This window comes from Morchella importuna (genome assembly GCF_003444635.1).
Source record: "Morchella importuna strain M04M26 chromosome Unknown Morimp01GS004, whole genome shotgun sequence".
Taxonomy (NCBI): Eukaryota; Fungi; Ascomycota; class Pezizomycetes; order Pezizales; family Morchellaceae; genus Morchella; species Morchella importuna.
In genome coordinates, this window is record NW_025763401.1 from 1,176,090 (window position 1) to 1,201,782 (window position 25,693).

The 25,693-nt window shown below is 45.5% G+C and overlaps 8 protein-coding genes across 8 annotated transcripts; 3 read left to right on the forward strand and 5 right to left on the reverse strand.

The window, feature by feature from the left end:
* Positions 1-2,014: 2,014 nt before the first annotated feature.
* LAJ45_02467 (uncharacterized protein) lies at positions 2,015-3,094 on the forward strand (the record flags this gene model as incomplete). The annotated part of the gene is made up of 3 exons (XM_046112058.1): positions 2,015-2,130; positions 2,201-2,484; positions 2,553-3,094. The coding sequence occupies 3 exons, from the start codon at positions 2,015-2,017 to the stop codon at positions 3,092-3,094; spliced, it is 942 nt and encodes a 313-aa protein (XP_045974958.1).
* A 1,951-nt stretch (positions 3,095-5,045) lies between these two features.
* LAJ45_02468 (uncharacterized protein) lies at positions 5,046-8,074 on the forward strand (the record flags this gene model as incomplete). The annotated part of the gene is made up of 4 exons (XM_046112059.1): positions 5,046-5,333; positions 5,393-5,741; positions 5,808-7,836; positions 7,900-8,074. 4 exons carry the CDS (start codon positions 5,046-5,048, stop codon positions 8,072-8,074), a joined length of 2,841 nt encoding a protein of 946 aa, XP_045974959.1.
* Positions 8,075-9,091: 1,017 nt separating this feature from the next.
* On the reverse strand, positions 9,092-9,919 carry LAJ45_02469 (uncharacterized protein; the record flags this gene model as incomplete). Its single annotated transcript, XM_046112060.1, has 1 exon — positions 9,092-9,919. One exon carries the CDS (start codon positions 9,917-9,919, stop codon positions 9,092-9,094), a length of 828 nt encoding a protein of 275 aa, XP_045974960.1.
* A 361-nt stretch (positions 9,920-10,280) lies between these two features.
* LAJ45_02470 (uncharacterized protein) lies at positions 10,281-11,497 on the reverse strand (the record flags this gene model as incomplete). The annotated part of the gene is made up of 7 exons (XM_046112061.1): positions 10,281-10,323; positions 10,380-10,443; positions 10,523-10,563; positions 10,967-10,999; positions 11,098-11,142; positions 11,267-11,366; positions 11,419-11,497. The coding sequence occupies 7 exons, from the start codon at positions 11,495-11,497 to the stop codon at positions 10,281-10,283; spliced, it is 405 nt and encodes a 134-aa protein (XP_045974961.1).
* A 51-nt stretch (positions 11,498-11,548) lies between these two features.
* LAJ45_02471 (uncharacterized protein) lies at positions 11,549-13,767 on the forward strand (the record flags this gene model as incomplete). Its single annotated transcript, XM_046112062.1, has 5 exons — positions 11,549-12,206; positions 12,261-12,381; positions 12,440-12,512; positions 12,567-13,027; positions 13,086-13,767. The coding sequence occupies 5 exons, from the start codon at positions 11,549-11,551 to the stop codon at positions 13,765-13,767; spliced, it is 1,995 nt and encodes a 664-aa protein (XP_045974962.1).
* A 1,935-nt stretch (positions 13,768-15,702) lies between these two features.
* LAJ45_02472 (uncharacterized protein) lies at positions 15,703-18,265 on the reverse strand (the record flags this gene model as incomplete). Its single annotated transcript, XM_046112063.1, has 8 exons — positions 15,703-15,790; positions 15,853-16,779; positions 16,851-17,266; positions 17,325-17,558; positions 17,630-17,889; positions 17,951-17,960; positions 18,015-18,108; positions 18,186-18,265. 8 exons carry the CDS (start codon positions 18,263-18,265, stop codon positions 15,703-15,705), a joined length of 2,109 nt encoding a protein of 702 aa, XP_045974963.1.
* A 2,550-nt stretch (positions 18,266-20,815) lies between these two features.
* LAJ45_02473 (uncharacterized protein) lies at positions 20,816-23,452 on the reverse strand (the record flags this gene model as incomplete). Its single annotated transcript, XM_046112064.1, has 7 exons — positions 20,816-21,843; positions 21,903-22,365; positions 22,424-22,559; positions 22,610-22,911; positions 22,968-23,044; positions 23,115-23,284; positions 23,337-23,452. 7 exons carry the CDS (start codon positions 23,450-23,452, stop codon positions 20,816-20,818), a joined length of 2,292 nt encoding a protein of 763 aa, XP_045974964.1.
* Positions 23,453-24,099: 647 nt separating this feature from the next.
* Positions 24,100-24,749, reverse strand: LAJ45_02474 (uncharacterized protein; the record flags this gene model as incomplete). Its single annotated transcript, XM_046112065.1, has 4 exons — positions 24,100-24,146; positions 24,242-24,351; positions 24,461-24,472; positions 24,562-24,749. 4 exons carry the CDS (start codon positions 24,747-24,749, stop codon positions 24,100-24,102), a joined length of 357 nt encoding a protein of 118 aa, XP_045974965.1.
* Between the last annotated feature and the right edge of the window lie 944 nt (positions 24,750-25,693).

Sequence of the window (25,693 nt, forward strand, 5' to 3'; positions counted from 1 at the left end):
AGTGCAATTATAATAGCGATCTGAATTGATTGACTCCACATGGCCAGAGTTTACTCAATTGGTCAAGGATAGAGAATCTGGAGGCCCCCGCCGGCACCCGCCCGGCCTCTACCAGATAGTGCGAAGCCTCCAAATCTATGCTTCTCAAGTTCTTGCCTAGTATATATATATAGATCCACGCGCGCTTCCCTGATCTATATATCCTTTATCCGTATACGTATAATACATTGTACCTATATTTTAGATGGAATTAATTTATAGGAGTTTGAAGTCCCTGTGGCTATAGCTATCGTATTACTAATAAAATATAAACTTCGATATGTAAATACAGTCGGATTAACTAGGCCAGAGACTTATGAATACACTCAGACCAGTCACGGAAGATCATTGCCCGTGCCTGCATGCTGCTTTACGTAGGCGAGTACATGTACTTGTTATTTAATTGTGTAGCCCCACTATACTGCAACCTCCTTGATCTAACAACACAGTATGGCTACAAAACCTCGGGCCGTGCTGTTTGCGTGGGTACAAGTGCTAGATAAGGTTGAACGGTACATGTAGTTAGAGTACATTCAAGTACTGCCATAAGCGTTATAAGGCCTTACCTCAATGGTGTTTTGCCAGCTAAATTATCTTACCTGCGCTGCGTTACGCCGGAGTTTGTTGTGGATACAGCCAACCCTAACTTAATTTTAACTCACGATCAATATCCATCCCAAGATCGGTGCTCAGCCAGGAGAAGCGCGCCGATTCCATGTCTTACCAGAGCACACTAACAAATCAATTCCAAATAATGTATTTTAGCGTTGTCGCACGGCCCATCCTTTACCGGAAGTAGTGTGGTTCATAGCCAAGCTTTATCTACCAACGTCATGTCTGAGATAAACTTTGTTTATGATTAACGGGGGATCGGGGCGGAAGCTTAAGGTCCTTTTAGTGGGTTTCACTTCTTCAACTACCGAATGAAGATCATGTGTTAGCGCAGGGCAAAAGGATGTCACTTACTGGCCCCCTATCTTCATTCTCTATCCAGCCCGGCCCATACGTGCGTGATCTTTGCTCTAGGACCCTCTACAATCCCACCAGAAGCACGTCCACGCGGATTACTTCTCTATTCAATTATTATATCCATGGACCCATACTAGGATCTACGGACCACAAACTCTGCGTTTATACTTTAATTTGGGAGTTTAACCTGTACCTGCATAAAATAAGTATATTGACGTAAGGGTATGCTTTAGATCATATAACTTGGCATGTACGTAGTTGTTTCATTCCCAAAGACAACAACCTTTTAAGCTCTGGAAGTGCACGAGTATGCGTGCTGCTTTGGGGGTTCTCATGATTTCGTGTTTCTATGCATATGTTCCATACTAGCGGGTCTTTAATGGGCTATGCAAGCGTTTATTGCTTACTCACGTAAACTGTAACATAGCTCGGATCATATGCGAGCGCACGGCCCAAGATCTACCGCTAGGAATTCGTAGAATTCACTTCTGTTAGTACATATAGGTAGTCAGTTATGGGGGGGGGGGGGGGGGGGGCGGAATGTTCCAAATCTGTACTTCATGCCTAGCGATATCTCCGGTGACAATGATGTATGCAGTATGTTGTCCTATTATCGACAAGTAAGGATATCGAAGCTAGTGTGTTTACAGCGGAAATTAGTCAAGATTCAATGTAAGACATGCGTGATTTTATGAGGGATAAATATTTGTAGCTCATGGAATTTGGAATACCTCGATAGAGGACCGCGTGGCTGCGGCATATGTGTTTTAATGAAAGAAACTGTAAACGTAGATCACTTGATTTTATAATCACATATCTGGTCAACGAAGAAGAAGTATATAAGCCCTAGCTATCCTCCTCTCCAAGCTTCCATCCTTACTACCCATCAGTCCTACGAACATCATCACTCGTGCTCTCATCTCACCATCTTTTTCATCCTCTTTCCAGCTCTCAGAACTCGTTCCCTTCAGTTTATCTAAAAAAAAAACTCTTTATAGACACCAAAATGAAGTTCTCTACTGCAGTTATGACTATCGCTGCTACCATGGGGTTTCAGGCCGTTTCTGGTGCTCCTCTCGCTGCCAGACAAGCTCCCATCACTGATGGTGATATTCTCAACTAGTTTGTCTTGCCCTACCATAATATTTCTTTATAATTTATCACCAGGGCTCTCATACTAATTGTAACATAGTGCCCTTACACTTGAGCACCTCGAGAATGCCTTTTACGCTGAGGGGCTCAAGAAGTTCACCAAGAAAAACTTCATTGACGCCGGCTTCACTAGCGAGTTTTATGAGAATCTGGTTATCATCAGCAGTGATGAAGCAACCCACGTAGACTTTCTCCAAAAGGGTCTTACCGCAGCAGGAGCAGTCCCAGTCAAACCATGCGCATACAAATTCCCCGGGGAGACTGTTGAGGAGTTTGTCATGGTTAGCGGTATTCTTGAGGGTGTTGGTGTCAGTGCTTATCTTGGTATGTCAGATGCAGCTCTGGATCTCTTTTTTCATTGCTTGTTTATTGAATGCTAATAATGGATACAGGTGCTGCCGCAAGAATCATGGAAAAAGCTTATCTGACTGCCGCTGGTTCAATCCTCACCGTAGAGGCCCGTCATTCTTCGTACATACGTGCTGCAAACAAGCAAGCACCATTCCCTCAGCCATTCGACACTCCTCTGAGCTTCAACCAAGTGTTTTCTCTCGCCGTTCAGTTCATCGTCGAATGCCCCGCGGATCAGCCAATGCTTCCATTCAAGGCTTTCCCTATTCTGACCTTTGTGCCCGCCGAGGGCGACCCTGAAGTCAAAGCCGGGAGCACCATTTATTTGTCCACTCCTGCCACCACTGTTGCCGCCCGTGATGCTTCCGCCCATACGTATGATCATGATTGCATTTACGCTGCTTTCATGACAGTTACGGGCCCGATCTTTGTTAAGGCCCAGAAAGTGGGTGACAAGTTTGCTGTCGTCGTCCCTAAGGGTGTTAACGGTCAGAGCTATGTTATTTTAACTAGCTCCAACACTGGAGTTACTGATGACAACACCATTGCCGGCCCGGTTATCGTCGAGATTACCAACTATTAAGCCCTGATCTTCAAATATTATTGAAATCATGTTTCTGATTTGCTTCTGATTCGCACATATGTACTTACTGGCATGGGTCGGTGTTTTAATCTTCTTTTGTACTTTCGCATAGTTGCACGCATAGCTCATGTCCTAAGACTTTATTCTTTTTTTTATTTTATGGATTTTTAAATATTAGGAAACGCGACTAGCTGGTTAGCAGGTATAATGGCGCAGGATTTGTTAATGGCAGATGAATATGAAGACATTTCTAAAAACAATAATTTGTGACTACCTTACTTACCATCGACACGCATACAATTTTGAGCCTTACATATTCAATCGACTTATCCAGAACGTAGGCTCACAATAGCCTTATCAGTACCAAAATCCTTTTTTAAGCCTTATTTCATCCTTAAAACATACTTATTTGAACCTTATTGGATTCATAAGGTTACATTTGTACCATAAATTAAACTTACATATTGCTGTCACAAAACAATGATTCGTTGATCAAGCTAAGGGAGCTGGACACTAATGGGGTAAGAAATATTGTGATTGAGTCGATTGCAATCCGAATAAATGAAATAAATGCCGCCGGCTTCAATATATTCATCGACAGCGCCATCAAGACAGAGAAAAACAGCCTGAAGGGGCATACCATATATATTTGGATCTAGTCAATCAAGCTAGCTACGTTACTAAGTGTAAAAACACTCGGGCCTCGCAATGTCTACTGGTCGGCATTTTGGTAATCCTTAGCTATATATATAGTCTTCCTCATCATCACCAGGAAGGTTTTCTATCAGTTACAAGTATATCGAGACAAAGAACTACTTTTAAGATATATATATAATACATGTATCTAGTATATGTAGTGAAGAACGTTACCACCGGGATTTTGAATAATTTTTTAACCTACAACTACACAAACTTTCTTTTCTGGACGTAATTTGGAATTTAGGCTGTGCGCGTGAAAAATCTTTTCGGAATATAAACATACTTGCACTAATAATATGCTTATTTCTGCATGGCCCATCAAAAAACGGTGAGGCCGCAGCCCAAGACCCCCAGAGGAGAATGGTATCGTTATTCATCTAATTAATCCCTCCGGGGATCAATCGGAAAGCTTGACTCTGTATAACCCGTCTGCTCTTGGCCCAAGCAATGACATATATATATCTTCTCTCTGATGGATACCCTGAGAGAGCTCACGTGTATTACGGTTGTCGTCGGATATCCTTTCTTGCGTACGTACCTCTTGGGTAAACCAGTCGGGATCAAATCAAGGTTACGGGCTTTGGACCAAATCCCTAATAACATCTAATAGACTATGAATACTGGTCAAGTTAGCATATATTTGTGTAGGTAAAAATGGCTGGTTACAGAGGAATATACATTGGAACAAGTGCCCATTAATGTCCATAAGCTACATGTAGATTTACTAGAGCCTGCTGAATCTAGATGCGGTTTAGTGTGGTTGGATCACTATAAATCACTCGGGTAAGATTGTGAGACATAGATTCGCTACACAACACTCACCCAAAGGCAAGCCCCCCCATGCGATTTCCCGCAGAACCTTCGATAATAGCTAACACTCTAGATCTATAGAAAGGTTTTCCTAATAATACATGTAGTTTAGAATTCTCATCATCATTCTCCTGCCAAGCTTAGCACGTGCCCTGCGTCATAAGTCACCCCCATGCCAGTGACAGTCCCCGCCATGTCACTTCCCAGCTGCAACTGCAACTGCAACTGCAACATCCCCTCCATCCCATCCACTCTCTCACCCCTCCACCATCCCCCCCTCCTTCTGCTTCCCATGTCCCACCCATCGCCTGATAATAATATATTGTAAATTAATTATAATCTTACTCTCAGCTTATCAATTACAGTAGCATTGGCCAAACTCCCACTCCTCGTAAGCCGTCTTGTGCGGCTCACAAAGCGAATTTACCTGCCCCCGGAGACTATGGCCACGAGCAGTAAACCGCAACAACCCCCACCCCCACCCCCAACCCAATCACAACCACCACCACCGCCAACACCGACACCACCACTACAACCGCAGCAGGCCCAAATGTCATCACCCCAAAGGACCCGAGAGAGAAGCTCTCCGTCTTCAAGATCTACAACACCACGCCCGCCCCAGCAAGCTGCAAACGACCATACCGTTTCCACGTTTAGACACCGTCTCTCTCAGAAAGAGTACCCACCTGACTGCCCACCTCTCCAAGTTCGCTGGTACTACGCTGTCGACGTAATTAAGCTCTTGCCACCCCCCCCCCCCCCTCACACTGCAACTAACCCCCGCCCCAGGTCCCAAAACGAAAACCATTCCAGCCCAACGAGCCCGCCGCAGCAGGTGCACCAGCAAAGCCGCCCAAGCTCCCTTCCAAGTTCGTCTCCTTCGCCGCGCGTGACTCGCGCGCAATCGAGGCGGCGTTCCAGAAGCTCTCCGAGGAAGAAGATGCAATTGACAAGGAGTCCTCGGCATACAGCCGGCATCTCGAGGACAGTTCTCATAAGGTCAAGCTGGAAGAGAGTGTTCAGGTACCCGTAAACGAGGATTACTTATTCGATGTGGATATCAAGAAGCGAGAGTTGGCGCCCGTATATTGGCTTGGTCCAGCGTATGATGTGAGGCGGGGTACTTGGTTCTTCCAAGGTAGGTAGCTGACTGGTTAGCTAAGAAACCATAAATGAGTTTCTAGCTAACAGGGACGGCGCGTAGAGGGCAATTCGCTCCGGCCATGCGACGAGAACTTGGCGACGCAGATAGAGGAGGGGTATCTGCGAATCAAGCCGTTCCGTAACAACCCTGCGAAGCCAGACCCGCTAACGTCGCAGCTTGCGAAGAAGGTCCTGGATAACCTTGCACCCCCGGAAGACCCCCAACGCCCTGTAACACCGAACAAAGACCAACCGGCACTTGCGGCAGCTCCACTGCCTCAATGGAGATTGTTTGGCGCTCACCTGAATAGCTTCGTGGTTTATGTTGATCCTAATACGGCACTACTGAGGAGCGATGACTTCTATGGAAAGCTTTCGTCGACGGTTTTGGGGAGCCAGAAGCTTGTGAGGGGCTACTCGGAGGGTGTCAGGATAGAAAAGAAGGATTCGGGTAGGCCTATGACGCCGGTACAGGGGGAAAAGGAGAAAAAGGAGAAGGAAGAGATGGAAAAGAAGTACAAACGGAGATCCATGCCGCCTCCTAGAACTCCGTCTCCAGGCACCGAGGGTGATATTTCCGAACAAACTCACCGCAGTGAGCTCGAACGGAGAATGTCCTCCCTTGTCATTGGTGAAGGGACAGGGAAAGGAAAGACACAGGACGAGATGCTGGAAACGGAGATGAAGGAAGACTACACGGCCGACGAGGAAATTGATGATCCAGAGCGAGAAATCGAGCACTTGTTACTGGTGACACATGGAATTGGACAGAAGCTGTCTATGCGCATGGAAAGTGTAAACTTTGTGCACGATGTCAATGTGTTTCGCAAGACGCTGAAAAGTGTATACTCAGTCTCACCAGATCTACAAGTTCTCAACGACGAAGTTGAAGAGAAGAAGAAGAACTGCAAGGTACAATGTCTCCCCGTATGCTGGCGCCACCTCCTCGACTTCCCTAAACAATCACTGCGCACCAACCGTCAAGAAACCGATCTCTCCTCCGGCTCTACAGGCTATGAAGACGAGTACCCATCACTAGCGGACATAACCGTCGAGGGTGTCCCTGCAGTCCGCTCTCTCATGACCGACCTCGCCCTCGATGTCCTGCTATACCAATCCGCAACGTATAGAGAGCACATCATCCAAACCGTCCTCACCGAGTGCAACCGCATTTACAAACTCTTCAAGCAGCGCAACCCCTCTTTCAAAGGCAAAGTCTCCCTCGTCGGCCACTCCCTCGGCTCTGCAATTCTATTCGACATCCTCTGTCGCCAGCCCCTCACAAATGATACCCGCCCTGCGATGGCCTCGGGGAAGCCAGACGTCATCCTAGATTTCCCTGTCGAATCCTTCTTCTGTCTTGGATCCCCAATCGGCCTTTTTCAAATGCTCAAGGGGCGCACCATCGCTTCGAGAAAGTTCTACGATGGTGACCTTATTCCGGAAACGATAGGTGACGAACCGGAGAACTACCACGCTTCTGCCTCAGCAGTAGTGCCACACTATCATGGAGGCTCCCTATTCCCAGTGAGCTCCCCAAAATGTCAACAGCTATTCAATATTTTCCACCCCACAGACCCAATCTCATATCGCATCGAACCCCTCGTTTCCAAGGCTATGGCGTCATTGAAGCCGCAGCCTCTCCCATACACCAAGCGTGGCATCTTCTCGTCCGGCCAGCTCGTTGGTGGCATCAGTGGTATTGGACAGAGCGTCTCCCGTAGCGTCAGCAACATGTGGACGTCCCTGTCATCTGGAATTGCTTCAAGTATCTTAAATCGTTCACTAGGCTTTAATGACACAAACCTTCCGCAATCAACGTCCAGCATCAAGGTCACTGATACAGACAAGAAGCCACCGTCAGTACCAGGCGAGGATGGCCAGCAGCATCCGCCGACGCTAATTGACGATGAGATCGAGACATTGTATGCAGGGTTCCAAAAGAGACGGAAGTCGGCGGTAGAAGGGGAAGAGGGTGAAGGTGAGGAAGAGAGATTAGAGGCCGAGGAGAAAGCAGCACAGCTGAAGGGAGAGGAGGCCAAGGTGAGAGCGTTGAATGCAACGGGGAGGATCGATTTTGCGATTCAGGAGTGAGTTTTCTTATCAATTTCCGAGTTCCGATGAGCAGTGCGTTTAATAAAAGAACGGGACAGGGGCGTGTTTGATATAAGCTTGATTGCAAGCATTGCAAGTCATCTCAGTTATTGGGGTGACGAAGACGTAAACCATTTTGTCATCTCACAGCTCCTGTCAAGGCAGCGAGTCATGAAGAAGGCAGCAGGGAACTTGAAAGGAAAGCAGTGGAGCAGTGTCAGGATTGACGAGTAAATTCATGGACCGAGGTACAAGCTTATTGGGGAGTCTTCCCTTTCCATATACTTTTTATTTTCGTTCTGAGGGGTAGGTACATACTCGATAAAACTTTAAGAGCTAGCTAGACATTTGTTTGAGCGGGGAACTAGCAAGATATCATCCTGATACACACCGCAATTGATGATGCTGTTGATCATGAGTTCTCACTCGTGGTAGTGGGAGGAAGGATTAAGAGGCTATAAACGGCGGTGAAGCTAAGAATCCAGTGAATAATCTTCGTTAGCAATATTTCTATCCATGACCCCGTTTCGCAGGATTGGGCTTTCGATTGCCGCTTCCAATAGTCCTAAAAACGGCTGAGGGAGCCGCACCCGACGCCGGTCTATCAGACACGGATTTCTAACCGAGGATATGTGCGAATGATTCAGATCAGGGATGAGTTTTACAATTAATCCTTACAGCAATGCCCTTGGATAAGGCCCAACTGTACCGGGCTAAATTTAAAAAGGAAACTTGAACCCAACTGAAAGTAAAAAAAAATATTTAGTCGTGATCAGCTGATTGACACATTTTGATAACGTAATGTGGGTTACAATAATATTTTGTAATCACAGAAAATCACTCGGGCACACGTGTTCGTGGAACCCCCATCTATGAGATTCCCACTTCTTCCACTGCCCCACATACATGTATGTATGAACAACGGGCCTATATTTTGACGTGGCACTGTCGATGAATTACCGCAATACGTGATGCTAGTGGTCTTTTTCGGATAAAAATACTCGGGGTTTGTGTCTCGTAGGTACACTTTGAGAAGTCTTGCAGTAGATCTTTCTGACAGAAAGGGAACAGATGTCTGAATTGAGAAATAAATATCAATACAGAATTCATGAATGACACCCGCTGTCAGGTCTCTTTCTGCCTAAGAGCTGGAGGTTAAACTGAAAGGGGGGTGGGGGGGGGGGGGGGGGAGGGGAATGAAAAATCCATAGCCGTGCCGCACAACCCATTTGACCTTTCACTGCATTTATTCTACTTATCATCGTAAGGCGAATGAATGTCTCTCCAGCTCTCATCCCCTCCACTTAACCGTCGACGCCTAGTAACATGGAAAAACGCGTGAAAATTGTTAATCGTGAAGTAAGACCTCATGAAATCTTCATAGTACCACGTTTCTCCATGAATATTATCCGTAACTCTGTTTCTCCCACGTCTTGGGGGTAATCTGTGATGCCTATTTTCCGAAAGTAGAGGTCGGTCATAAAGCATAAGCCCATTACTATCTGTGGGGTCTGGTCTAAACTTGAAGTTCCGGAGGTATTTCCAGAGTACCTGCACCTGTTTTGGCTGTAGCGGTCTGTAGTCATTTCTAAAGATAACTAGTGGCCCGTTTCCTAGCAGTCCATCTCCCTGCACTATGGGGAGACCTTCTGGCCCTTCGGATGAGAAGATAAGCGATTTAACGGGGCATGCGTGGGAATACGGTGGGCATTCCAAGGGCGAATCAAACGGACAGTATATTCGGAGCTGAAGACCCAAACCAGGAGTCGGGAAGGAGCAGTGGTTCCCCGGGACTAAAACGGAGCTTTGAAACATGTAGGGTTGGTACTTTTTGCTTCTACTAGCATTGGCTTCGTGATTCGGGCCTTTGCGGAAAACTCCAACTCCCATGATGTACTTGGGAGGAGTCGGGTTGGCGTCGAGGATGAAAGATGAATTGAGGGTATCCATGAGGATGAGATGGCGGGTCAAACGTGATGAAATGGAATGGTAGTGGTCCCTGTTCTTAAGCGGGACGGTAGATGTGGCTGGCAAGGCCACAGATGCCTTTGGGATGTGCGAGTGATATTGCATGAGCATGATTACATACGGCAAATGTTTAAAAAGTGTTCGCTTAACCAGCCTTTCTTCATGGCCCCGACCTGTCATTATGCCACAGAAGATACTTGTCACTAGAAGGTACCGGCGAGTACCGTTTATCAGCTGTTCTACCGATATCTTTAACACTAATCGCACACATATCTTCGGGGTTTTGACCGTTGCCTACATGTAATTAAATGCAACTATATGTATATGTAGGTAGGTTTTTTGGTCGCTAACGGCGGATGCGCGGAGGTTTTGGGAGCTCAAGACTAGGAATAAGGCTATCCAGGTGAGCCTCTTACACAATACATGTAGTTTAGTGGCTATGGGTCACTGCATATATTGTTTGCCTACAGTACTAGGGGTGCGGGTTGTAACTATAGTATTGTCTTGAACGAAGTCTATAATCCCTGTGAGTGTGGTCAAAGGACCAATGGAAGATTGCTTCTCAACTCACGCGATTGGAGACGGTCTCTGTGAGACATACATACTCGTACATGTATGTGTAATCTTCAGCTTATCTGTAAGGGGATTTATAGTCAGGATCTCGGGGTGGTATGTGTTGTAAGGATTTAGATTGAGAATACCCTATGTACGTACATGTATGTAGTAAACGCACCACCGTTGCAACATTTGACAAGCTGCCAAGTCGGAGCAAACAATTATTCAGTCAGGGACGGTAAGTCTGGGATGCGGCTCTCTTAGTATCAATTACATGAATCTGGCCTAGCAGCCGATATTACCAAGCATATTCGCGAGACATAACCCCATTAGAGATCTCCAGTCGGTTTCAGCTTTCATCATGTACGTGCATGTACATTTGTCTTGGCGGTTTTTGTATGGGAAAAATATAGGCATTAGAGCGTATTTGACAACTGGCGATTTCGACAGTTCGGCTTGGACAGTTCGGCTTCGACAGTTGCGGGTCGCAAAATTGACATTATACTTCACGAACTCTCAAATTATTTACCATTATCAGTGGTGACGAGATCGAGACATAAGGCCTTTTGCGTATTGATAGAGTCTAGCTCCAAGTTCCGGTACCCTGTGCCGATACCCTCATCAATCAAAATTGACCTTTTACTGAACGCCTTAGTAATGAAAGTTGCAACCGACTATTTGTTCCCAGCAACAACTCGAGAACCGGTGACCACCCCGTTCAATGGCAAACTTACCTATAGTACACATTTTTAAGGACGGCTGACGAGATTTGCCCCCGTCTTAATGTTTGTTGAATCTATGATTGGATCACCTCGCTGGCGGGTCGGGGGTTCTCGCTGTTGACCCTATCTGGGCCAAAAGAAAACCCTCATCCAGTAAATTTGCCCTGTGCCAAAAGGGCACCCGAATCTTAGCCTAGTTTCTTCTAGTGTCACAGTGACATCATTGGATTTCATCACTAAAATATTGGATGACTTTTGAAAAGTTAACTTGCGCATTTCATCTACTTCAAGTGAGCTTTTCCCTTTCCCGCGGAAAATGGAAATCTACCCAACCTTTAGTCTGGATCTTAACTTTTGATCTTGCTCCAGGTACCTTATCTATCCCGCCATAAATTTCTGCCCTGCCCCACATTCTGGTTAGCGGAGACTTAAGGAAGTGACCTTAAGGGCCTATCTCACTAAGATGGTCAAAGTCCCTACCTCAATTCTTCGGATCTGCAATGAAGCTCCGCAGACCTTAGTGCAGAAGGAATCACTGTCGAAAACCTCGCCTTCAAAAAGCTTAAATGATCCCGAACCTTGTTCAAAAATTTCAGAACACAGTATGATCAGTTCAAAGACATCCGAGAACCTAAACCCTCTGACCGAATCCTCCGAGTTCTCTTTATCTAAAGAACTGGTGGGACTTCTTCCGGAGAACTTCCGGCCCAAATCAAACGATGAATTCAAGTGGAAATCAACTCAGACTTTCAAGATATTTACCCATGATAACCTGCCGCCTTACGAGACAACATTGATGGCCATTGAAGGGTTATTTCAAATACAATCGGCCTCTCTGCACTTACAATTCATCCACGAAGATGAGGCAAGAGAGCTACTGAAAAATGCGTACTCTGGAAGCTCTTCTTCATCAGACCTATGTGAGCTCTTTGCTGCAGCTGCAGTGGGATCTCAATGGGAAGAGCGAGTTCCTACCGAGACCATAAATTGCTATTTCAATACCACCAAGGCACATTTGGATGATTGTTTGGAGGAGGATGATTTGAGAGGGATGAGGATACTTGGACTATGCTCATTGTTTTTGATGTCTGAGAAGCGAATATCAAGTTATAGCTATATTGGTTAGTTTTCACAAGTGGTGGATTAAGTGTTGCTTTTCTAAATCAAGCGAACAGGAAATGCCCTGCAGATTGGATACTCGAGAGGTCTTCAATACACCCAAAAGCCTGAGAACATACCACTCAAGTGCTGGGTCGGACTTAGAAGGTTATGGAGAACCTTGGTATTTTTCGAAAGGTTTAATTCGCTTTCCTAGTCTCGAGCTTAAAGGACCTTCTGACAGTGTTTTTTTCAGCTGGATAGCCGCATCTTTAGGTCGTATCCCAGTCTACAGCCTTAGATGCAACAATGTCGATCTTTCTGAATCGGTACGATCCATAAAAGCCTGCCCCGCTTTTACCTATATTGATTTATTTATGTAGGAAAAGGCACTTGATAACCAAGGGACTGTCAAGCGCAATGCTATTCAAGTTGAGCTTCTCAAGATTGGGATATTAAACGCCAAAATTCTCAAGGGCGTATTCGCTCCTTCGACCGTGAGCCTTTCAGTTGTACGGGAATTCATGCTGGAATTAGAGGGTTGGTTTGATGATCTCCCTGACTCTATGAGACTTGCAAGTATGCTTGGACCCGATGTGAGTCCAGGAGAGAGGACGACAGTATTCACGATTCACATCATGTATCTTGCGACTATCATTCTTTTAACACGAAGAGTCATGGTTGGAGTTCTGGGCGGAAAGGGTAGCTATTTGGATGGCACCCTAAAGGATTCCATGCCCTATGTCAGTGCGTGCATTTCGGCCGCGAAACAAACTGCTGGGATTCTTGCGCTTCTCTATGCTGAATGGGACGGCGGTCTTTTCAAAAAGTGCTGGTTGGCAATGTTTGACCTCCCTGGCCTACTTCTAGTGGAACTTTGATTATTAACCCGACGAGGACAGATGCTCTTCATTCAATGCAAGCGTCATCTTGCTCTTCTCTGCCGCGCATAAGAAAATGCTTGGAGAACCACGTATAAGCTACCAGAATGACCTTTTTGACGCAGCGAAATGCATTGCAGCTATTGAAGTTTCCGCAGAAATAGATGAAGTGTCTCGGTGTTATCTGAAGATTTTAGCTCCTTTCAGAGAGGCTGTTGAGGAGAGAGATAAGGTTTATTCGCCTTTTGATAGAGCATCACATCCCCCGTTCGATTGGAGACAATCGGCAGTTTCTTTTCAAGACCCAGGCCAGTATGGCTTGTATGGCACGCCTCTGCCGGAAGACTCGGAAATCACCAATGGCCTTCTGGATATGATTGGAAAGCCATACGTGTACAATCAAGGCTGTAGTGATAGATTTACCTCGCCGGAATATAAAAGCTACTTCGACGCTAGCATCGGTGTATCTCAAATCTATTCGCCCTCTAGTTCGAGCCCTCGGACGATAGAAACACCGTTTTCGGATTTTAATTCGAAGACAATCGATACGCCCTCTCTACTTGAGGTAAATGTATGTCCATCAAAAAAGAGAGGAAGACAAACCGAACTGGATGATGGGCGAGAAGGAATCTGCTGGTCAGGTAACAAACGTTCACGGTATTCTCCGAGAGCACTTGAGGCGTTTTTGAAACGTGTTGCTTGACTATTCCCGTTTCGTTCACGACCTTACTTTCTACTTTGACATATTTCCTACTTAATTTCTTAGTACTTGTTAATGCCCTCCATTCATTTTACTATTATGAAAGGTATTACACGGCTACGAAGTAGTGCTAGTACCGGCTACACCAATCATCTTATTTGTATAGAAGGATATCGAGTGATAGTAGGTGTTTAGAAGTCATCTTTTTTTTTTTTTTTTTTTTGATAATTATTAAAGTACCCGGGATATCCCCCACAGAAAGGTCGATCATTGCCATGTGGACCCGGTTGATAGATTATAGATCTTGTTATCATTTCATGGCTTCTAGTTTTATTTCTGCAGTACCGCCGTACTGCATGGTCAAAATCCGCCGATGGGTAGATGTTTTCCATGCCTCCTCCATCACATCCTGCTAGATATAGCCTTGGGGATTGTCATAGCCTACTCAATCTTGACGCGTGCACGAGCCCTTGTTGTGATCTCGGCAAGCACAACTCTCGCTGCGACCAAAGCTTGCGTTCCCTGCGTGACTTTGGCAGCTTCCTTTTTGTTGGTTCTAAAACTGGCATGGAGTCACATGCCACCAGCTCCTTATATTATTGGAAGATCCATGTGCCAGAGAGTTTTCCAGCCTTGCCTATCATATAGCTGTTATATCAGCTATATTCTGAGATCCAAAATCTTGATTTCAGCTTCTCCCGGAACTCGACGTGTAAACTGGAATCTACTGATATCGGGACTGAGGCACCCTTTCCACTGACGCCAAACCGATAGTATTGTCGCGGCGAGGATTTGTGGATACTCGCACCGGCCCAGACCAACAGCACCCACCCGCAGATGCGTACGGTGCCATTGAGGTGGGCAAGGCCATTGCGGATGATGGGAATATATGCCTCGACTTTGGCATTAGCGTTTAGTGGTATTGCATGTACCACAGGAACATCATGGAGCACTCATGAGCTAACGGACCAGTCTTTCAAAATTTCAGCATTGCCAAATCGCTCGCCTCGTTCAGCCACTGCTCTCCGTCAGTATCATCCCCCACCCTCCTGAGAACCTCTTCCTCACTGTCATTACTACTTCAAATATTACCACTGTATCAACTCACACCCTCACTCCCATTCGTGATGCAACCTTTCCAATTGATAGGGCATTTTTCACCTGCCGGTCGCTCAGGAAAGACTGGTGGTAAGACTATTAAGCCGAAAACCACGGTATATTTATTGTTACAATATAGATAAAATGGAAAAGTTCAGTGGCCGTTTATATATTCCACTCGTTTTACTTTCGCCTAGTCGTGTTCAGGAAACCACACATGCGTGTAGCGTTGTCTTATCGAGACCTTCACACGATATCACTCGGTTAGACCCCTCTCCCTTTCCTTGAGCTTTCGCCGGGAACCGCGGTTTAATTAGTACGAAGCTCTTCTCGCATGATCCGCCAAGAAAGCAAAAGTCTGTGGATGAATTAAGTACTTGACATAGTGGTTGCGTTGCATACAGTACTATGTACTTTATTCATCACAGACTTTATTTTTTCGGCGAGTAGTGCTGCGGGAAAATATATGTAGTCATTTGCAAGTGATTCCAAAATCATTGCGGTACTAGCCAAGCTATATGTAATTGTGATTAAATATGGAGTAACTCATGGCCACAAACAGTAACTCGGGAGGTCCTCAATTTTACATACATCACCATGCAGTCCACCTTATTTCTGGTATCCATAGGTGTACTGAACGGAATAAATAGGCGCAAATACAACCGCTCCAACAGATAAATATTTGAAAATGAAATGGATAAGTATTTTTGGTAATAGCAAGAAGAGCAACAGGCTAGGCCAATGATAATAAGCAACAAAACTGCTATCCCATCAAACTTTTTAAAGGAAAAAGCAAATTCTTAAACATATTGAGAGCAAGCGATAGTGAATATTAGGTGTTTAGAGGGTTTCGTAAGTAGCCATCAAACTACCCAAGAAAGTGACAATCAACCTCGAACGAACAGCAACAATGTCCTCGGGGACAAGCCTATATAAAAGAGGTTAGGTCGGTTCTTCAGCTATAAAAAACAATAAAGGCAGGGTAAATACCAGATAGTAGCACCCATCTTTCTTGCAATAGAGATACTCAGCTTCGCGTTCAGGTATGCATTCTCATCGGTCCTCCCGTCCGTGACAAGAGAGTAATCGACATAATTACTCTTCATTCCATTCAGGACGTCAAGCAAAAATACACCAGTCCCCATGCTTGGGTCCTTGAAGCTTCTGATGTTACCGGCTTTACCACCCTTACGCACCATATCATTGGCCCACTTGAGCATGTAAGAATCTGTGATCTCACTGACGCCAACCTTTTGCGCAAGGCCGTGGAGGGTGCGAGTGATATCACGTCTCATAAGCTGCCAAGTGATGGCAAGTGTCAATGTTCGTTGCCCATCCGTGATGTCTGCGCCTTGTATCCCGACAAGCGAGAATCGATTGTTCTTGCCAAGCTCCACTGCGTAGTTGGTATTTTCGACGGCCTTAAATCGCATAAGTTCTCCTCCGTGCGCTGGGGCTTTGTTCACATGACGCCAGTTGACTGAGCCTGGGATAACTTTATCATATGCTTGAAGAAGAATAGTTCCGTCCCGAAGGTCATCAAAGAGCGAGTTGACCGCCGGCTGAACATCAAGAGAGTTCAGCCATAGAGTAAAGACACGGGCTTCACGTTCGCCCTCGGCATCAAAATCTTCAACTTGAAGCATTTCCTCCTCGGTAATAGCATCGAGGCCAGGGTGAGTGTTGAAGAGGTGGGCCACAAAAGCCAAGTTAAGCTTAGGGTTACCAGCAACAAGAGATTTTGGAGTCAAGAACTTGCGGCAACCAAGTTTGTCGGCATTCTCGAGTACCTGTTCAGCGCGCTGTAGGAGATCACGAGTTTGTAGGGGGTTCCGCGAGCACTCCTCCGGGGCAAGCTGGTTTAGGAGCACAGTATAATTCTCGGCATCTGAGACGTCTTTGCTAAAGTTTGTAACCCTGTAATATGGAATACTCGTTAGATTAAAGCCAACCCCAAAAGAGGTGTAGAAATGTCTCGAACTGCATACCTCCTCTCCCATTTTGCTGCTTTAAGATGGTAGTTGAACCACCTCAGGAGAATCTGTTCTGGTGGCAGCCTCAAAAACTGTTCAAGAGTCTCATCATCCTCCAGCAACCTATAGAGCTCCGGGTGCAATTTGATATCGATTTTTCCCAAGAGACCTCTTCTAATCACTTGCCAAATCAATCCGAGAATTAAATGCTCCTTGACTTCAATAATATCACCAGATCCAATATTGACGACAGAGCATCCAATAGCCTTAGCAGAGTTGATGACAATGTTGTTGTTTTCGGTCATATGAAACTGGTTGAGCTTTTTGGTGCGTGAATTGGTACGGTTAAGAACACGCTCATCGATCGTGTCAGGGACGGAGTCATTGATAAGCTTAGCAAGCACAAGACCATCTTTACATTCATCAAACATCTGTACACCTTTTTAGTCATGGTCATCACTAAAGGGCACCGTGCTGATTTCAACAAACCTGGAATGTATCAGTGTCAAAGGGCAAACGATCGCCAATGTCTGGATCCCCCGCCAAAACAGCATTTATATGCCTTGTGAATTCTGATCTCTCATCTTCATTGATTGTGTGAGTTGAAGATCCAGTTGAGCCTCCCATCTTGATCTGTCCACCACCTTTGGACCCGGTTCTGGCATGTGAAACCTGAGGGCCAGCAGGCTTTGTTGAGTCGTTAATGCGAAGTTTGGCAATGAGCTGTGATATCGGTGTCAGTAAAAACGAACGCAAGGATCATGATTAGAGGCTCACGAGGTAGAACTACTTACATCCACAAAATCATCAAGTTCTACTCTTCTACTACTATCCAGCTCCACTTGCTTCAATGTAGCCCTGACAACATCATAAGGTTTTCGTTCGAGGTCTTGAGCAGCCTTAATCGCAGTTGCCTCATCGAGGTAACCTCGTTCCTCGGTATCTGTACGAAGAAACGTATCCTGGAGTTTCATTACACCCTCCTGCCCGAGATCGGGGTATTTCCTAGCTAGCTTGAACACATTCATTTTCGATACCTTTCTCCAGAGAGGATCTGTTGGTTATCACAGATTATGGGTTGTTGTTTGTTGTGTCAATAAGGGGAGGCGGGGTACTGATGAGGGGCTGAAAGTTTCAAGTCAGGTCGCGTCCAGAGGGATACAGATGGATGGAGCATACAATGGTTGAGAGGAACCCCAAATTTATCAGGACGGAATCCAAGGAAAGACTTACGCGGACAGGGAAAGGAACACCAAGCAAGCTTGCGCGGATTCTGAACTGAGTACGTTGCGTCGTGATGGGCGGAGTGGAAGGTGTTAATGGTGAGGTGTTAAGGGATTGTGTTCTTACGACGGGTCGGGTTGGACAGGGCAGCTCGGTGACGTTTTCCTTGCCCCTCCGGATCGTGTCACTGCTGCTTCGCCGCTCATCTCATTTTCCCAAGCCACATCCCTCTACCAGGGGGGTCTGAATCTACAGAACACTCTGCAACTGGTTTCGTGCCCATTTTTGAGATTAATGTATTCTCTACTGATTTACCGATAGGAAATCCTAATTTCAAAACCTATGAATTCGTTACACTCACCTCTTGCACCTTTGAGTCAGCTTGCCGCTTTATACGTTAAACCCCTTAGTGGGGCGGAGCGGATGACGAGATTCCAGGCTTGGCAGCTCCAGGAAACTCCCCTGTCCAGCCAGCTCCCACACTCGATGGTACTGCATGTCTTTTTGGACAGCTATATTATCGTATCGACGATATGAGTTTACAGGCGTACGAGTACCCATGTACCTACATGTCGTAGTTATATACATAGCTTGCTAACTACACGTACCTGTGTGGTACATACAGCCACTCAGCAAAAGTGTTCGTGATTTAATGTCGGTGCGCAGTGTGGCGCACCCGTAATACTTATGTTATTAAAGTTGAGATTCAAAACAAGGAAAAAATATATAATATAGTTCGTGACTATATATAAAAAGAGGATAGGTCATTGATCTTATTCTTCATTAACTTGGGCGCCATTGGTCATGGGGAAGGTCTTCTCTTGGGGGTTCTTGATGGCCCACCGCGGTTACATATGGAGAAATGTCTCACTCCGAAGTCGGAATCACGAACACTTTGTACATATAAATCCATGACAGACTACAGGGACCTAGAAGCTCAAGGCCACAGATGAGAAACTCATAATCAAATTTTATTGGGTATTTGCGCGCGCACCTTCGACATTACTATCTCACTACTTATTCGGTTATCTGTTTTTTAATTCTCCAGTCTCAAGATTGCGAAGTTACTTTGAGTTCTTTGTTGTGATTTTCCGATACATCCCTTTCAAGTTTATAGTGGTGATTGGTCTTGGACATTTTTACAACAACTTATTTAGCTAGAACGTTTTCTTTATACGTCTAGTGCTGATTTTATTTGGCCTCGTGTCCTAGCTACTATGTACATGTATCTGAGTAGCAAGTATCGAGCCTACGCGTCTAAAACTTCGGTGGGCTAGTGGGTGGTTTGGATTTCAGACATATCAAGTTCCTCAAATTTGCTTTCGATTCCATGGGCTGTGGTCTTTTACTCGCCTTTCCACCTTTCTAGTACCTTTGCAATTGGTCGGCTATCGAGTGCCCTTGGGACTAATATAGAAGCCAAGATCAGAGCGAAAGAAGCTCTGTTCTGCATGTAGCCAACGTCTGTTCTGGTTAAGGGCGATGTTCGGCCGCCTACTAGGAGCCAACGTTGTTGGAAATAAATAATAATAAAGAGTAATAAATAATGATAAAGAATAATAATACGGAAGACTGTGACTTTCTCAATTGACTTGCTTAACTATAATATAGAGGGCATTTCAAGCCCTTATTTATACAAAGATATTGTGCCTAGAACAGTCTATATATGACTACATATTGACATATATGCTAATATGAGTATTAGGACTTAGCTCCTAGGCTATCCCATCAACCGTAGCAACCGAGTTGAGGACCCGATTGGGTCCCACTTGAAATAAAGTGACCTTTCTTAAATTCACAGCAACACCAGCTTCGTGAGTACTATATTAGGAGCTCTTATTGGGATCGGTTGATAAACTTTCCCGCTTCTTTGTTATTAGTGAACAGGGCTGGATTATATCGTTTTTGTGTTTTTATCTAGGTTAGAGTTGCAAAGTACCCAATTGGGACCTCAGGCTTCTACGGTTCATGGGATAGGCTCGGAACACAATTCCAACAAACGTGGAACTGCACAACTCGAATCATAACTGGTGATGCAGTAATATCACGGCTAGAATGTCACTTAATTAAGGGGATGGGTGTCAATCGAGTTTCTCAACCAGCATCAAATTTACTGGAGAACAAAAATATTATTTGGTATAAATACAGCCAAACTATTTCTCCGTATATAGTAGTTTAAAATTCAATCCTTTCCAACCTACATATAATGAAAACTGAGGTGCAATTTATTACTTAAGCCTCTACAACTGCCATGTAATCGCCCATGACAATATATAAGACTACTCAATCAATCTAAAAACACTTCGAATCTCTAAAAAAAAAAAAAAAAAAAAAAAAAAGGGACCCCTTATGTCTGTTTGATATTGTTTTCATGTGCACGTTTTGCAGGGCCGGGGAAATGAGAAAGGAAAGCAGAAACCAGAGAGGGAATTAAAAATAGAAAGCTAGTGTCCCTGTATCAAAAATAGAAAGAACATGTGATATGACCCCCGAATTCTCCCACCCAGATACCATTTTATTTAGACAAAAAAAATCCCACTTCTCAACTTATTGCCAATTGACCGAAAAAAAAAGAATTATGAGAGTCGTAATCAAATGTCATGCTAATCGTGCCCGCACCCGCACCCGCACCCAATATATATCAAGATAGAAATGAACCCGTGGGAAAATAGGAGAAAGAAAGAAAAACATACAAAGAACTAAAACATTACCCTACCCATCTTTACAAGTATGGATACTCAAACATCTTTAGTCACTTACATACCTCCTCTTTTGCTATCACCACCACCCCATTCTTTCCTGCGTAGCCTCTCTCGCTCTCTTTCCTCCTCTGAATCGTCGCTCTCTACATACCTGCCCGTTTCTTTATCGTAGTCCAATGTACTCGCTCTGCTATCGCCTTTAACCAAACCTAAACTCTCCTCTTCCGTCTTTGCTATACCTCTGTCCTGGATACCACTTATGCTTTTTCTGCGTAGCCCGTGCAGTCTAGCGGGGAGATGAGGATGTGATAGATGCGAGTGTGTATGAGGGAGCGGAAGAGGGACATCAGAGGAGGCCCCTTCGCCATGGCTATCCCGAGAATGGGATCGCGAATGTCTGCCAAACACAGACTGGAAACTAAATTGTCTCCGCGAGGTATGATCTGCACTATCTGGTCGCAACCCTGAATCGGTACTATGAGCGCTATGTGGGGTTTGTGGGGTTGTTGGTGTAAGCATCGGTCGCACCACAGGACTATTCATATGCCCAGGTGCAGAGCGAGGGGCTCTCGGGGGAATAGCAGTGTAGTCGCTCCCGGCATCGACAGTTCTCTTCACCCCGTGTTTTGGCAGCGGAGGAGGTGATTCTGACGCGAAGTCGCGGGAGGAAAATTCCCCTTCTGAGGGTGTAATGGTCATCTGTGGCGATGATTTCGAGCCGATTTGATGATGGTAATCGCCCGAAAACTCTCTCAAAGGCAATGGGGCGGAAAGATCACTGTAAGGACGCCCTTGAGAAGGCGGCGGTAAGCCCTGATCTGTGATATCTCGGTGAGGCGAGGTGACAGCTATTACAACATCCGTCTCATCTCGGAGACTCGCCTTACTCCGTGGGCGAGGGACAAATAAGTTCCTGACTCTTCCAACAAAGCTTTGTGGGTGTATTTCTTCAGTCTCAGCCTCGATATCGTAAATTTGTCGCCTCATAGCTTCATCAACGCTCATGCTCCTCCTCCTGTTTACCACAACGGGAGAAAACTCCCCCTCTGTCCCCTCCTCCAAATCAGGCATCCTACTCATCCCTAATGGGGGTGAGGTCCGCTGGTGGTATTCCTTCTTCTTGGCCCCTCTCCCGAACTACCACTCCAGGTAACCCTCCTTTGCACACCATCCCATTCTACCATTTCCCCATCATGCAATGGTACATTTAGCATATCTTTTAACTTTTCTTCCCTAATCCTTTTCGCCTCCTCTTGCTCCATCTTCTGTCTTGCAACAGAAATACGACGGATAATTGCAGCAGTACCACGAATTGCATCTGCTTTTGGTTCTGATTCAGGCTCGGATTGCTCTGCAACCGTACGGACTTGGTCGAGGTCTCCACGAAAGATTTCAGTGTCAGGTACATTCTTGGCACTCTTGGAGAGCTGGAGGAGAACTACGCCGGCACAAATTTGAAGGAACCCCATTACAACAGTGGCGATGGAGCTAGGGGTTCCCTTAAAACCGCGGAATAGGACTGCACTTGTTACAATTGTGGAGCTAGTAAAGAAAACGTAATATGTCGGCGTTACGAGCGCAGCATTGAAGATATTTAATGCTTTCTATAATTTTTTTTTTTTGGTAAGTAGGACTTCCATGAGGTAGGGGTGAACTGCGTACATTGAGGTAAATAATCTCCACGACTAGTGTTATAATAATAAACACAAATAGGACATAAAGGAACCATTGATTGAACTGGGGTGTTCCTGAGATTTGTGTTACTACTGCAGCACCAAGCCCTTGTGTTGCAACAACACTGTATTATTTTGTCAGCACCTACTCGCCCCTCATTTGAATGTGGCTTACCTGAGGCCTCCTATCAATGAGCAGACACTAATATATACCATCATACTCTTTTGGCCGTATTTTGGTGCAATCCATATTACTATCCCTACACATCCCACTATAACAACACCTGCATACGACAGAAATCCAGGCGAGAGAATGAATCCTTTCATATCCTGGATTGTCGATACGGAAGATTGTTCGGGTGCATTTATGACGATTACTATGGAGCCCACTATGCACATGAAGCAACCTATTTTACCGATAAATGAAAGCCGCTCATTTAGGAACATAGACGAAAGAATGGCAGTTATGACGACAGACTGGATCCCAGTGAGTTAGAAAAAATTAATAGTGGCACAAGAAGAAGAGATCCTACAAGAGCACCCAAGGGCGTGACCAGGATAGCTTCAACGAAAGCGTAAGCACAGAAATTACAAATTTCTCCAATAATCACTACCATCGCGACCATATCAGTAACCTGGCTTCTTTTTTTTGGCTCCCCAAAGGGTGGAATAAAACACACTCAAGATCATTCCACTCCACCACCACCCATTTCTAAGGTATCCATATCCCTCCCCCGCCTCTTTTCCATCCTTCATGTTTGCATCTAATAGGCCTTTCTTCTTGAGCACGAATGAACATCCGATAAAGACCCCCGAGGCGACTGCGAGTGAAACTCCGACGGCTTTGTAGCTGTTGCTAGGTGTTAGTTTATGCTTGGAGGGTGATTGGAAGGGGTAGGTACACTGGCGGTCGCCCTGCCGAGGATAGCCCGCCGTGGCCTGCAGCAGCTGTTGTGGATGTTGCTGCTGCTGTCTCTGTCGTTGCACGAGCTAACAGGTATGCTATCGTTTCCGACATGATTGTGGAGTATCAGGCCCAAGCTTGGACCAAAGTTAAAAGGTGGGGAAGCTTCTAGCCCGGTTGGCTTTTTAGTATCGGTAGTATGGTTCTTATGGTGCCTTGGATGAAGTGTAGACAGGCAGAATTCCGATTCTAGAATGGCTAATAACAATAGCGATATAATTCTCGGGAAAGACTAAATGGAGTGTGATGTCGTAGAATGACCTTGTTTGTTTTTCTGCGGCTCCACACCGGGGATTTCTTCTTTATCAGGGGTGGAATTGAAAGCTGTAAAAGTACACTAATCCAGCAAACAACTCTTCGGCACAGGAAGAAGTCCAATGGAGGTTGAGAAGAGGGAATGTGGATTTGGTGGATGTAACTGGAGCCACACTACAGAAATATTTGCTGTAGGTATGTAAGTCTATTCGTACCCTGCCTCGATTCCGTTTCACACACACACACGCAGACAGAAAAATGAAATGATTTCGGAACCGGGCGTCCGTGCCTATTTTAAGGATATATTTGTTCGTGAATCTCGTTAATCGTTCCGGTATTGGTCGTTATAGTTTAGTCTAGAGAGGCGAGTGCAGCATGCAGGTTAAAGCAACGTACAGTACGTACTCTATGAGACGCAAATATTGTTGTTGCTGCTGTTGATGTCTCTATGGACCCGAAGGGAGACTCAATTGAGGAGGGGCGCTGGAGGGGACTACGGCAGGTTGACCGTTAGCGACTGAAGATCAGAGACAGAAGGATAATGGGGAGAAGCAGCTAGGGGAATAATGTAAATAATGGTCTAGTTACCTGTGCCAGTGCGATTAATTGACAGGAGGAAACAACAACAATAACAACAGAGAAAGAGGGAGGGTGTTAGAGAGGAAAGAGAGGAAACACCCAAACAAGAGCAAGCACCACTGAGAACACACAGACAGGACAGGTTTCTTGCTCAAATCTCACTGCAGCAGCCTCAGTCTAGTTTTCCAAATAACTATCCCCCGCTCCACCGCCTATTGTTTTGGTCACCCCTGTATCAGACTACTCGCCACGGCAACCGATCTTAGCCAGAAGGTTTTGCCCCATAGATACATGAATCTTGTTCCTCCACACGGTTCACACACACAAACCTGTCACGCAGGAAGCTGAAACAGCCGCCTATGCACACAACGACGTAAGGATCATCCTGGTGCACTTTATCATGTCCCACGCGTCCTTTTCCTTTATTCTTCTGGTGGAGCGAAGATAGGTATTTTGTGCGAAACCGGATTCTAGGAGACGGAGGATTTGCATCCCATACATCGTAGTTAAGAAACATGACTTCCCGATTATTAGAGTCTCACTCACCTTTACGCATCCGGATATTGACTTTTTTACTCTGCTATGCCATCCATACTACTCCGTCAGCAGTTCGCTGGATATAAAACATGACCCTCGGTCTACCGAGATATTATGTGCTCCGGTGGTACAGTGTTTTCTTTCTACATCTACGCCGCTCACTACATGATATATTTACTTCTTATTTTAGCCCTGCCGGGTTTACTCCTTTTCGGTAGAAAGCTTACCTATTCTACCTAGCTATTAACCATACGGCTGAAGTAAACAGCTTGGCTTGCTTATTTCCAAATATTTAGGGCAGGTATGTAGAGTAGACCGGTAGAGTGTATAGACCATTATTTGTTTTGGAGAGGCACATGAAAAGGAATCTCCACCGCTCCCGTGATGGGGACCCTTTAATGTCGTTTAGATTTCCGCAAAAAGAAAACGCGCGTTCCAGCGACAACCCTATATTTTATTTCCTATTTTCGGCTTGCTGCAAGGTCGTTGAACGTGCTGCTCGCGTCTGGGCACCTTGTCGCGCCTGTAAGTAATTCTGAGAGCAAATGATGGGATTACCCGGCTTAATAGTGGTCTGGTTATGCCTGGAGGCGTTTAAGGTTAAGTTTCTGGCGAGACAGTTTTTCGTACCTGCAGGAGTGCCTGATGCATGAATATGGTCCGTGGAGGATATGTACAGTACCGGAGTCTTGTCGTATGCATCCCACCCGTTTGCCCCGTTGAGAGTCTGACCAGTGCGCGGCATCAATCAAACATGTGTACCTACATCATCACCACTAGTCCAGAGTAGATGCGCGCGGCACTTGGAAGAACGAAACGGTGAGCTCCTCCTACTCTACATATCATGGAAGATATGTAGAGTACATGTAGCTATAGGATGTAGGCACACGCAATTTTCAACGGGACCGCACCAATTGCACTAGT